The 13,592-nt window shown below is 38.8% G+C and overlaps 1 protein-coding gene across 5 annotated transcripts in view; it reads right to left on the bottom strand.

Moving 5' to 3' along the window:
- Positions 1-13,592, bottom strand: part of NAA25 (N-alpha-acetyltransferase 25, NatB auxiliary subunit) — a 74,028-nt gene that overhangs the window by 56,467 nt on the left and 3,969 nt on the right. For all 5 annotated transcript variants that reach the window (XR_007471921.1, XM_049698619.1, XM_033408685.2 and 2 more), the window contains exons 2-4: positions 5,978-6,063; positions 5,024-5,162; positions 1,754-1,872 (exon numbers count right to left, since the gene is read on the bottom strand). Coding sequence is in view for 4 of the 5 variants with exons in the window: in XM_049698619.1 (XP_049554576.1) it covers positions 1,754-1,872; positions 5,024-5,162; positions 5,978-6,063 (344 nt within the window). In the remaining variant the exon portion in view is untranslated. The remainder of the gene's footprint in view (positions 1-1,753; positions 1,873-5,023; positions 5,163-5,977; positions 6,064-13,592) is intronic.

Consider the following 13,592-nt stretch of genomic DNA (forward strand, 5'->3'; position numbering starts at 1 on the left):
GGTAGATTATTTTTTTCCCTTTTTCAAAATTTACCTTAATATTGCTATTGCATGAACTTGTACTTTTTGTTATTTTATAAGTGTGTGTATAATATATATTTCAAAAATATATTTTGTGGGATCATAAAATTAACACATGCTTAAAAAAAAAAAAAGAAAGAACAGAAATTAAGATGGAAAGTATCCACAGCCCTATATCCTGGCAACATTTCGGTACATATACTTAATAAGGAAGGGTGGAGGGGAAGGGAGTGAGAGAAGGCCATTTTACAACCTGCTCTTCTCACTTAACATATATTGGGAATATCTTTCTACGTCAACAAATAAAGACACACAGTACCATTTGGGGGGGGCGGGGTGTTGCATTATTTTCTACCACATAGGTGAACTATAATTTCTTTCACTATGTCTGTATTAATGTACATTTAATATACTTTACTTAAAACATATTCCTAGGGGCTTCCCTGGTGGCTCAGTGGTTAAGAATCCGCCTCCCAATGCAGGGGACATGGGTTCGAGCCCTGGTCCAGGAAGATCCCACATGCCATGGAGCAACTAAGCCTGTGTGCCACAACTACTGAAGCCTGCGTGCCTAGAGCCCATGCTCCACAACAAGAGAAGGCACCTCAGTGAGAAGCCCGTGCACCGCAACGGAGACCCAACGCAGCTAAAAATAAATAAAATAAATTTTAAAAAAAAACAAAAAAATATATTCCTAGAAGTAAAAATGATACTAAGGATTTATATGTATATATGGTTAGTGCTGCCAATTTAAAAAATATATACCCATTTTACAATAAAAGAAAAATTATAATCTGTGAATATTTTTCCTGAGAACGTATCAATACTCCAATGATAAATAAAATGATAAAATTTCTTGAAAGAATTATATTTGGGCCAAAAAATCTCTTCCAATTTAAAAACTTACATAAGCAAATACAAAAACTGATTTGAAAGAGAAAGGGTTTATCTTAATATAGTATCTTCCACCCTCCCTGGTCTACCTATCTATTGTTATAGTTTGATATTTCAAGTAAACAAGACAAAATAAAAATCCAAGTAGGAAAGCTGCCTTCCAAACACATTATACCCACAAACAAAGCATTTCTTTAAAAATTCTAGCTTGACTTCATAACCCTTTATGAGCTTAAGAGTGCAAATTTCATTTCTCTGGAATGCCAGCTTTATGCACCTCTTAGTCCAAATGTATCCAAATAAGGCTCCTTCACATGTGTACAAGGAACACCTAAAACGTGCTAACTGGCAGATAAGCTGCATCCAGAAAAAAGAAAAAAAACAAGCATCCCAAGCAATAGGGATTTTCCCGCCATGGATTTAAAAATCTTAGCAGGCTATATAAACAGTTAAATTTAAAAAATAGATATAAACTTTTACAGTTAATCTTTCTATAGTCTGTTCATTTTCTGCTCTAGGATTTCTGCCCATTTTCTGAAAATATAACAGCAATCTGATGCAGTGAGACAATCTGAAGCCAACTTACCAGAACCAAACAAAACATACCATCAGGCCACAAAGGAACAATCACATTTCCCAAAGAAAACATTTAAAGAACTTGAATAATTGTTCATCTTTAAAACACACACAAAAAATAACTGGCTGATCTCCACATGCAAATACATAGATTCACTTCTACACATATATGCAAACACACACATGCAGACACACATACCACTGCAGTTAAACCACATTAATAGAAAATCCTGCAGCCCAGGAGGTTTGGGCATCAAGTTACCTGTTGCATTTTCTTGTATTCGCCCACTCTGGCATAGGCCATGAAGAGGTGAGAGTGATATTCCTCACTATTGGGAACTTTCTTCACAGCTGCCTCATAAAGTTTTGTGACTAACTCCGCTAAAACAAAGAGAAAGAGAATTTTCTTTAATTACTTAAGTATAACAAATCTTAACAGCATTTAATTTTTTTCCTATTTGGAGGAAATAGATGTCTTCTATCATTAAGGAAGAAGAAAGTATTTGCTTTGCCTCATCTGCTCATTACTCTTACCTTGCTTAGGTGTTTTCTGATGAAGCATGGAATAGGTCAGGCCTCCCCATGACGTTTACAATGTACAAGACCCTCCAGGATCTATCTAGCCTTTCTGTCTTCTTCCAAACTCTTCCCTCCTGCACTTTATGCTCTAGCTACATCAAACTACTTGTAGTTCCACTAGATTCCCTGTACTGTATCAGACCTGCATGACTTTAACACTGTTCCCTCTGCTTGGATTCCCTTTTCCTCTCTTTTCTACTGAGTGAACATCATCCAAGACCCAGTTCAAATGTAATCCTTCCCTGAACACAATCTCTGCTCCTCCATCCCAGTTTGTACACTGCTTCCTTCTGCCATCTTTAAATCTTTTAAATAACACTCTTATACAATTTATTAATATATAATGCAACATACTATCTATTGATCTATGTTTCCTCATAGACTATGAGTAACATGAAAGCAAAGAATACCTTTCATCTTTGACTCTGATACAATATTTGTCATAGAAAAACATTCAACCAATACTTGTAGGACAGATAATTTTTTTTTTGAAATGGTGGGAGAGAATCCATATCCCTAAATCAACATAATCCCTAAATAATCAGATATAATACCTGAACTCTTAAGTTTTATCTTTCATAAGAATGAAACACAAAATTGAACTATAAAATAACATTTTCTGCCTGCCAGGTTGGCAAAAAATTTATTTTATTTTTTTCAGTTTTACTGAGAAACAATTGACAAAAGCTGTATATTTTTAGGAGTGGCTTGATGGCAAAATTTTTTAAGTCTAAGAATACCAATGACGGGACTTCCCTGGCGGCGCAGTTGTTAAGACTCCAAGCTCCCAATGCAGGGGGTCCGGGTTCAATCCCCAGTCAGGGAACTAGATCGCACAGGCATGCTGCAACTAAGAGCTCACATACCACAACTAAGGATCCCACGTGCCACAACTAAGGAGCCAGTGAGCTGCAACTATGAAGCCCGCCTGCTGCAACTAAGACCCAGAGCAAATAAATAAATAAATAAATATCACATTAATTAAAAAAAAAAAGAATACCAATGACAAGCATGTGGAACTCTGATACACTGCTAGTGGGAAGGTAAATTTAGAAGATAAGTTGACACCATGTTTATCTTTAAGCTGAACCTACCCTATGACCTAGCACCTCCACTCTAGATTCTAGTGCAATCAACCAGTGAAGTATTCTGTGGCAGTAAACATGAATTAACTACAACCACTTGGATATTAGATGAAAAGTGCAAGTCACAGAAAACGTACAGCATGAATCTATTTATGTTAAGTCCAAAATAAGTGAAACTAATAATGTATTACTTAGAAAAACAAATGTGATAAAGATTTAAAGACAAGCAAGAGAATAAAAATATTCAAGATAGCAAATCCCTCTTAGGAAGTTAAAGGGGAAATGAGATTGATGAAGGACACACAGGAAGTCTTCTTAGTACAGACATACCTCATTTTATTGTACTTCCCTTTACTGTGCTTTGCAGATATTGTGTTTTACAGATTGAAGGTTTGTGGCTACCTAGCAACTAAGCAAGTCATTAGCACCATTTTTCCAACAGCATTTGCTCACTTTGTGTCTCTGTGTTACATTTTGGTAATTCTCACGATATTTCAAACTTTTTCATTATTATTGTATTTGTTATGGTGATCTATGACCAGTGATCTTTGAAGTTACTAGGGGCACCACAAATCACAACCATATAAGACCCTGAACTTAACAAATATGTGTGTGTTCTGTGCTCCACTATCTGGCTGTTCCCATCTATCTCCCTCTCCTCAGGCCTCCCTATTTTTTGAGACACAACACTGAAATTAGGCCAATTAATAACCCTACAATGGCCTCAAGTGAAAGGAAGAGTGCCACATGTCTGGCACTTTAAATCAAAAGCTAGAAATGATTAAGTGTAGTGAGGAAGGCTTGTCGAAAGCCAAGACAGGTTGAAAGCTAGGCCTCTTGTGCCAGTTATCCAAGTTGTAAATTCAAGGAAAAGTTCTTGAAGGAAATTAAAAGTACTACTCCAGGGAATTCCCTAGAGGTCCAGTGGTTAGGACTCCGACCTTCCACTGCAGGGAACACAGGTTCAACATCTGTTCAGGGAACTAGATCTCACAAGCCGTGAGGCACGGCCAAAAAAAAAAAGTACTACTCCAGTGAACACATAAATGATAAAAAGGTGAAACGTAGAAAGTTTTAGTGGTCTGGATAGAAGATCAAACTAGCCACAATATTCCCTTAAGCCAAAGCCTGACCCAGAGCAAGACCCTGACTCTCTTTAATTCTATGAAGGCTGAGAGAACCGGGAAACCAAAAAATTCATATGACTCACTTTACTGCAATATTTGCTTTAATGTGAAACCAAACCCACGATACCTCCAAGGTATGCCTGTACTGATAATGCTCTATTTCTTAAATTGGGTGGTAGGTTTATGAATGTTCATTTATTCCACATCAAATGTTCTAGTGCTACATAAAACATATTCTTCTATAATATGTATTACTAAAGATATGTATTTCATAATAAAATATTTAAGAAATCAACAATGAAAAACTTTATTTATAGATGAAACTAGGCAGACTACCTAGGATATGCTTAGAAATAATCTGGCAGGCAGAGGGGTATACATAAAATTGATCATGTCTCAATAACTGCTGAAGGTGAGAAATGGGACACAAAGGGATTTATTATGCTATTCTCTGTTTCTCTGTTTGAAGTTTTCCATATTAAAAAGTGGAAAAAAAAGCAACTCTTTCATTTAGCAAATCAAAATGTCATAAATGAAATTCAAGTCCTCATTCCAATCCAAGGACCCTAATACATGTAAAATATCCACTCTGCCTACAGCCTTTGCAAGCCATGGTTAATGCATTTTTTACCTGTTGCTATCCATCAAATCATGAGTGATAAGTAAATCGGACAAACAGAGAACTCAGAAATACCCAAAAAATTAAGCAGTTTTAAAGACAATGAAAAGAAAGAAACATACGTCGATGCATCTCCCGGTAAAGAATGGTCAGTGCCTGCAGCGAGTTGTCGTCTGTGGGTTCAAGGGCTGCCACCTCCTGCGCCAAGGTGAAGGCTTCCTCTTGCTTTCCAGTTCTCTGTAAACCAATTGCTTTTAAAACCTGATAGAAAGAAAAGACAAATCAGTTTTAAAAGGACAGAAAAGGAAATATGAACCAAAGAAAGACAATTTGAAATCACAAAATAAGTTATAAGGTATGCCTAGGTTGTGAATCAACTATTTTACTAAAAATATCAGCAAATAAAGATTATTGCCAGGGCTTCCCTGGTGGCTCAGTGGTTAAGAGTCCGCCTGCCAATGCAGGGGACACAGGTTTGAGCGCTGGTCCGGGCAGATGCCACATGCCACGGAACAACTAAGCTCATGCACCACAACTACTAAGCCTGCGCTCTAGAGCTCGCGAGCCTAACTACTGAAGCCAGCGCCTAGAGCCCGTGCTCTGCAACAAGAGACACCACCACAATGAGAAACTTGAGCACCACAACAAAGAGTGGCCCCCACTCGCCGCAACTAAAGAAAGCCCATGCAGCAACGAGGACCCAACACAACCAAAAATAAATAAATTAAAAAAAATAAAGTTCCCTTAAAAAAAAAAAGATTATTTCCTATTTCAGTCATATTCAGAATGCACAAAACAGAATGCACAACATTGCTTAAAAGGACTTTGTGGGGTGCGGGGGGAAGGACTTTGTGAAAATAAAATAATTAAATTAGATAATTCATGTCCAAAAAAACAAGCAGCTAGCTTTTAATTAAATACTCTTTATGGCATTTCATTTAAGTGATCAGGCAAATAAATGGCCTAAAAAATACTCTGAAAAACACAGTCACTAAAGAGATTAAACACCTCTTCCCTTTAAAGATTACAGTACATAACCCACCAAATATAAGTAACTCAAGGGCAAATGAACTTACCTTAGCACAATGAAGATCCTTATGCTTTTTCAACAATTTATCTGCTTGCTGAATTGCCATTTTATTATTACCATTATCAAGATAATCTATGAAAATAGAAATTATGAGTTATTATATTCCTTCAAAAACAAATATGAAAAATGCATAGGCTAGTATCAGCTGTTTCAGAAAGTATCCTAATTCGGTATTAAAAACATCTTGGAGCTGATTTTAACTCTAAATGGCTAGGATGGTCCAGAACACAATCTTAAATTTCTATAGTCATCTCTCATCCAAGAGCAATATAATCCAGTTATACTAATCCTTAATGAAGATTCAAGACCAAATATATTTAGATGATAGATGACACTAATATTTTTACCTATGGGAAACAAATGGGTTTACTAGCACAAAAATTAAAATATCAAAAAAAAAACAACCTTTATTACATTCAAGCTTCAAATCTACCAAATGGACCACGTTCCCTCAATAAAATGTTCAGTGAATCTTACTATGCCACAGAGTTAAGAATAATTCTTCGAAGAAAAAAATAAGAACCGTGAGTGGGGGAGTAAATCCAGCAGTATCAGGAGTAGACAAGGATGTAGGGAAAGCAGCACTTTCATACACTCTGGTTGAAATAGAAACTAGCGCTGACTTTGAAGAAACATTGACTTCTAGGTTCCCTAAGCTATGCGTCCATTCCAAAATTCAAGGCATATGGAGACCTGCTATAAAATTGTGTTAAGGAAGAAAAGCAATCAATTATTATTCAAAAGTCTAACAAAAGCAAAGATTAATTTTCAGATGAGAGGATCTGAAAGAAAATGATTAGTGTTTTAGATGGGAAACAGTGGTAGCTGTCAATTCTATATATAGAAAGATGACTAAACACAGGCCAGTCCACAACCTACTACTACTACCAAGTCCCTCTTTGCTCATCAAGGTCCCAAATCAGCATAGGGACAGACAAAACATAAACAACTCAAATTAATCTGTGGACCAAATGCTGGTGAGGACATGGAGCAAAAGCAGCTCTCATTCACTGTTAGTGGGAATGCAAAATGGCACAGCCACCTTGGAAGACTGTTTGGCAGTTTCTTAAAAAATTAAACATACTCTAACCATATAATCCAGCTCCTTGTTATCTACCCAAATGAGCTGAAAACTTACTTTCACACAAAAATCTGCACGCAAATGTTTATAGCAGCTTTATACAAAATTGCCAAAACCTGGAAGGAACCAAGATGTTCTTCAACAGGCAAATGGATAAACAAACCGTGGTACAGCCATCCATACAATGATATATTATTCAGTGATAAAAAGAAATGAGCCCATGCGCCACAACTACTGAGCCCACGTGCCACAACTACTGAATCCCACGGGCCTAGAGCCTGTGCTCCGCAACAAGAGAAGCCGCCACAATGAGAAGCCTGCACACCACAACAAAGAGTAGCCCCCACTCACCACAACTAGAGAAAGCCTGCATGCAGCAACAAAGACCCAACACAGCCAAAAATAAATAAATAAATTTATTTTAAAAAAAAAGAAAAGAAAAGAAATGAGCTAGCAAGCCACAAAAAAATATGGGGGACTCTTAAATACATATTGCTAAGTGAAAGAAGCCAACATGACAAAGCTACATACTATACGATTCCAAGTGTATGACATTCTGGAAAAAGCAAAATTATAGGCAGAGTAGAACAATCAGTGGTTGCCAGGAGCTGGGGGAGGAATGAATAGGTGGAGAACGGGATTTTTCAGGGCAGTGAAACTATTCTGTATGATACTGTAACGAAGGATACATGTCATCATACCTTTGCAAAATGCATAGAATGTGCAACACACAGAATGAGCCCTAATGTAAACTAGTAAACTATGGACTTTAGTTAGCAATAACATATCGTATTGGCTCAGCAACTGTAGCAAATGCACCACACTAATGCAAGTGTTAATAACATGGGAAACTGGGGGAGAAGAGAGGTGTGTCAGGGTGAATAGGAAGGAACTCTGTACTCTCCACTCCTTTCCTGTAAACTTAACCTAAAACTGCTCTAAAAAATAAAGTCAATTAATTAAAAATATATATCTAATAAAAGCAAAGATTCATTTCTAGAAAAGGAACGTGAGAGTGTTATAAATGGGAAATAGGGTGGTAGATGTAGATTTGAAATACAGAAAGATGACTGAACTCAGGCTAGTTCACAATCTACTACTACTATTGGTCCCTCTTTGCTCATCAAGGTCCCAAGTCAGCAACAGGGACAGAGGAGGCACAGACAACTCAAGATCATCTATGGCCCTGGTGGCCCAGGGCCAAATAACAGAAATACACTATCATTTTACCTAACGGTTTCAATTTTTCTCCTATGAATACTTTACCACAACCTTTAACAGACAGCTACATGAACACATGAGTTTCATCTCTTTAGTTTTTCTTCAATGCACCTAATGTTGATGAGCACCAATAACGCTAGGTAAAAAGATTAAGAAGCCTTACTCTGGAGGGAATCACAATCTAGAAAAGATCAAAGACTTAACACTCAGGTAGAGAGATTAGAGAATCACAGAAATCACAATCTTGGCCTGAATACCCAAATATCTAATACCAGTTTTCTTAAGTCCTCATCTCAGCCGATAGGCCACCATTTGTCCTTACAGAATAACTGACAGAGACATTTCAGCTCAATAAATGATATCTTCTCTTCCTAATAACTTGGTGCTGATCTCATGCTGAGTGAGTTCTAAGTTACGTCTGACTCAGTCTTCTTGCAAGACTCCAGGTTCACAAAACATATCTTGAAGTCTTCTCAAAGAGCAGGTATCTTTGATGAAACCCCAGCTCTGAGGGTCTGCCCATAGATGGATCAGACCAGAGGTTAGGACTACAAGGATATTGAACTTTTCCCTCTGTTGTTGACAAGGCCCTGATATATAAATACACTGCACCCATGCCCTCTTCTGTGGGCATGGTTTCCACAGACTGCTGAAGGGGTAGAATTGGATGAGCATGTCTAGATCATGCAACTGAAGTCTAATGGAGTGGACATTTGACCCAAACTGGGTAAATCAAGTTTCTTCCTGGTAATTTGTAATTACAACACTGAAATCTGTAATCAGAAAGCTATGGACAGACTTCCCTGGTGGCACAGTGGATAAGGCTCCACGCTCCCAATGCTGGGGGCCCGGGTTCGATTCCTGGTCAGGGAACTAGATCCCACATGCATGCTGCAACTAAGAGTTCACATGCCACAACTAAGAAGCCCACATGCCACAACTAAGGAGCTGGCAAGCCGCAATTAAGGAGCCCACGTGGTACAACTAAGGAGCCCACCTGCCACAACTAAGACCCAATGCAACCCAATAAATAAATGAATATTAAAAAAAGAAAAGAAAAGAAAGCTATGGAGAACCCCATTTGGAAGGCAATAAATATCTCCAGTTTGAGATTACTAGTGGCAGCTCCAGAATCTCCATTTGGAAGGAGCCTTGGGAGATGCAAGTTAGTTAATGGGGAGTGAAAAAAAGGAGTTATCTCTTGACTCTTCATTCATATAACATTTATAAAAGAATAAAGAACGTCAATTATCTTTATCAAAAAATTGGGGGAGGGGCAGTGCTGATTAAGCTTGTAGAGGGAGGCTAATGACCTCTCCTTACTCTATTCTCAGCTTGGTGTGGCCACAAAGTCAACATGTTGGGCCCCAGGTAAACTGATGAGTAAGCAGAAAAAACCAGTTTGAAGAACCTAGCAGAGAAAAGAAGAGCCACAAACAGATAAGAGCAGAGATGAGCATCTGAGAAAGAAGCTTCAGATCCTGACAGCTTTCCAGTTTCCATCAGGCTCTAGAACACTGCATTCCTGCCCTAAGCTCCCACAAGGGTTTATAAACAACCTCCCTCTACTTGAGCTTGTGTCAAAGGGTTTCTGTTCCTTGCACCCAGAAGAGTTTTAATTTTAACTAAGACACCCCACCACATTTAGACTGCTGTCAAGGTCCCCCTTCCTGGACACCTAGGTGATTGCTGATTAATTGGTTGCTGAGGCTTTTGGGAAAGTTTACTTCCATTTTACATTGCTGACTTTGTAATATAAATTATGTAGCCAGGGCTTCCCTGATGGCGCAGTGGTTAAGAATCTGCCTGCCCATGCAGGGGACATGGGTTCGAGCCCGGTCCGGGAAGATCCCACATGCCGTGGAGCAACTAAGCCCGTGCACCACAACTACTGAGACTGCGCTCTAGAGCCCACAAGCCACAACTTTTGAAGTCCGCACACCTAGAGACCGTGCTCCGCAACAAGAGAAGCCACCGCAATGAGAAGCCCACACACCACAACGAAGAGTAGCCCCCACTCTCAGCAACTGGAGAAAACCCGAGTGCCGCAAAAGACCCAATGCAGCCAAAAAATTAAATAAATGAATAAGTAAACTTATTTTAAAAATAAATAAAATAAATTATGTAGCCCTTGGAGAAAACAGGCCCATAAAAATGATACCCTAAGTCTGTTTTTTAGCCTTTTTAAAACTTACTCAAGGGTAACTGTGGCTTGACCATGAGGACTGGTATTGTTCCCTTAATATGAGGAGTAAGCCAAGTCAGCCGTCCACAAATCAGGCATAGGAAATAATAAGATGATGATGTATCAGTTAAAGCAGTGTTTTTCAAAGCATGGTTATCACTCCAACTAAAATGGTTTTAAGTGGTCCTTGCAGGCAGCACTAGATAACACGGATAGTGAGAAAACTGACCTTTTGTAATATTTCCCTTATATTAAGGAGATAGTCTCAGTTTGGTATCAGCCTGTCATTTCTTTAACACTTGCTGATGCCTTTTTTTTTTAATGGAAAAGGAACAGGTCTCAGATTTAGAGTTTCTCAACTATCAGAAACTAGTTAAGACCTTAATAACATTGTTTTGTTTTCACTGTGTGTACTTAATTTTATGGTTTTGTTTTCTCAGGGCAAGTGACAGGTATTCCACTGATGGTAATGATACATATTATTTCTATTTTTAATTTTAAAAATTTATTTATTTTTGGCCACGCAGAATGTGGAATCTTAGTTCCCTGACCACGGACTGAACCCATGCCCCCTGCAATGGAAGCGAGAGTCCTAACCACTGGACAGCCAGGGAATCCCTCCCACTGTCTCTAAAACAAACTTCAAAATCCTTAAAATGGCTTACAAAGTTGAGTCCCTCTACCTCTGTAGCCCCATCTCACCCTTCTCTACATTCCAACCACACAAGTCTTTTCTTAGGTCATCAAGTACATACTCTCTCTGTCTATCTTTCTTACACACTCTGTCCATCACTCCTTTCCATCTGATCACCTGACTAACCTTTGCTCTTTTTTCTTTTCCAAAGTAAAATGTCACTTCCACAGAGAACCTTTTCTTGAAATGTTCCCAACAGTCGAGATGCCATAGTGTGTGCTCTCACGGTAACCGGTACTTTTCCTTCAAAGTCCTTAACACAAATGTAATGATTATGTATACTATTGTTTAAAAAACCTCTTGAGACTACAAGCTCCCTGAAAGCAGAAATCATGTCTGTGCTGTCTGGTACTCTCTCATTCCCTGAATCTACATTGTGCCTAGCACATATTAGGCTCTCAATAAATAAGCTGAATGAAGAAAGGAATACATAAATGAACAAACTGTATAGGAAAAAAAATCTTCTAGAAATTGAGTAGTCTATCAGGGGAGTGAGAGATATATACATACAAAGTGACCACAACAGGATGTTCAAAGAACCAATTATTAGTGATGGCTTCCTGCTATTAAGTTAGATTTTTTAGTCTTTTCAATTAATTTCTTAGGGGACTCCCCTGGTGATGTAGTGGTTAAAAAAATCCGCCTGCCAATTCAGGGGACATGGGTTCAATACCTGGTCCAGGAAGATCCCACGTGCTGCGGAGCAACTAAGTCCATATGCCACAACTACTGAGCCTGCACTCTAGAGCCCGCGAGCCACAACTACTGAGCCAGAGTGCTGCAACTACTGAAGCCTGCATGCCTAGAGCCCGTGCTCCACAACAAGAGAAGCCACCGCAATAAGAAGCCCGCGCACCGCAACAAAGAGTAGCCCCCACCTGCCACAACTAGAGGAAGCCGGCGTGCAGCAACGAAGACCCAACACAGCCAAAAATAAATAAATTAATTAATTAAGAAAAAAAACCCAGACATTTAAGAGTGAAGACAGAGGGAACACAAATTTATTGGGTGTCTACTCAAAACCCAGCAAGGTACCGTTAGCAACTCCATATTACAGAAGAGGCTCAGGGAGGTAGGTTAATTGACAAAATCATAGCAGAGAGTGAAACCCAGCTCAGTCTGGCTCTGAAGGTCTGCACCCTTCATTGCCTCAATTTCTCTAGACAGAACTCTTAGAGCAAGAAACTATATAAGTACAGATAGCTCATTGATCCTAAGGAGACAAAGAACAAATTTGAAATTTATTTTTCTTTTCTTTACTACCTTGCCACAATCCAATCACTTCAGTGAACACACAAAAAACATACCCCAAATGGCCAACTGGTTTCTCCTAATTCTCAAGAAGATACTAAGTGCAGTATTTTTAATTAAAGTATTAGTCAGATGCTCTGACAGAAGCAAGAGCATGAACAAAAGAATGAAAAGGAAGTATGCACCTTTAAAACCCGATTTACACCCACCATCAGGCGTGCACTGGGGTAGTTCCAGCACTGACTGCCTCAACACCACCAGGCTAAACCTGCTGCATTTGGTCTTGGTAAATCATCCCAAACCAAATGTGTTCCCTGGCCATCTGCCCTGCTGAGAAGGCTGTGCGCCAGTCATCACTGTTTATTAGGGGAAAAGAACATGGACAAGAATATTCTGCCCTCAGGAAAATGTTTCAAACACTCGGTTTACATCTGAGCAATTTTTTAGTAAGAGCTGGACTTGGGTGCCAGAAAGGCACCGAGAAGCCCGCGCACCGCAACGAAGAGTAGCCCCCCTCCCCACCCCCCCACCCCCCCCACCCCCCGGCTCAGAGCAGCTAGAGAAAAGCCCGCGTGCAACAACGAAGACCCAACGCGGCCAAAAATAAATAAATAATTTTAAAAAATAATAAATAAATTTATATAAAAAAGAACGTCATCTGAATGAAACCATACAGTATCTGATCTTTAAAAAAATTAATGTCTTAAATAATAAAAATAATACATGTCATAGTAAAAACAAAAATCCAATAGTTCATACAGGTATAACATGAAAAGAATTATTAGACTCTTAATCTTGCCCTATGCTCACACTACCCTCTACTCTATGCATTCTTCCAGGAATGTTCTGTGCATTAACATCTGTCTTTTTAAGTTTAAAATGTTTTTAGAATTTAAAAGTCTAAGAGCTTTTTAAACGGTCATAATTTCAGAACAGGAGAAAACAGGTTGTGCCAAGTGACTTTTCTACAGAAAGGCAAGATAATCTTCACTCACCAAGATGCCCTGCCCCGCCCAGGCAAAGGACAAGACTCACTGAGCTAACACGGCCCAACAGAAGGCTCAGAATACATACAACATCTGACCGAAGACCTGGGAAGTTTTAATAACAAACTATAACAGAATATTTACCTGGAGTCTGGCCACACATGGGAAGGGAAATGTCCTAAC

The sequence above is a fragment of the Orcinus orca genome, chromosome 15 (assembly GCF_937001465.1).
Source record: "Orcinus orca chromosome 15, mOrcOrc1.1, whole genome shotgun sequence".
In the NCBI taxonomy this organism is placed as follows: domain Eukaryota; kingdom Metazoa; phylum Chordata; class Mammalia; order Artiodactyla; family Delphinidae; genus Orcinus; species Orcinus orca.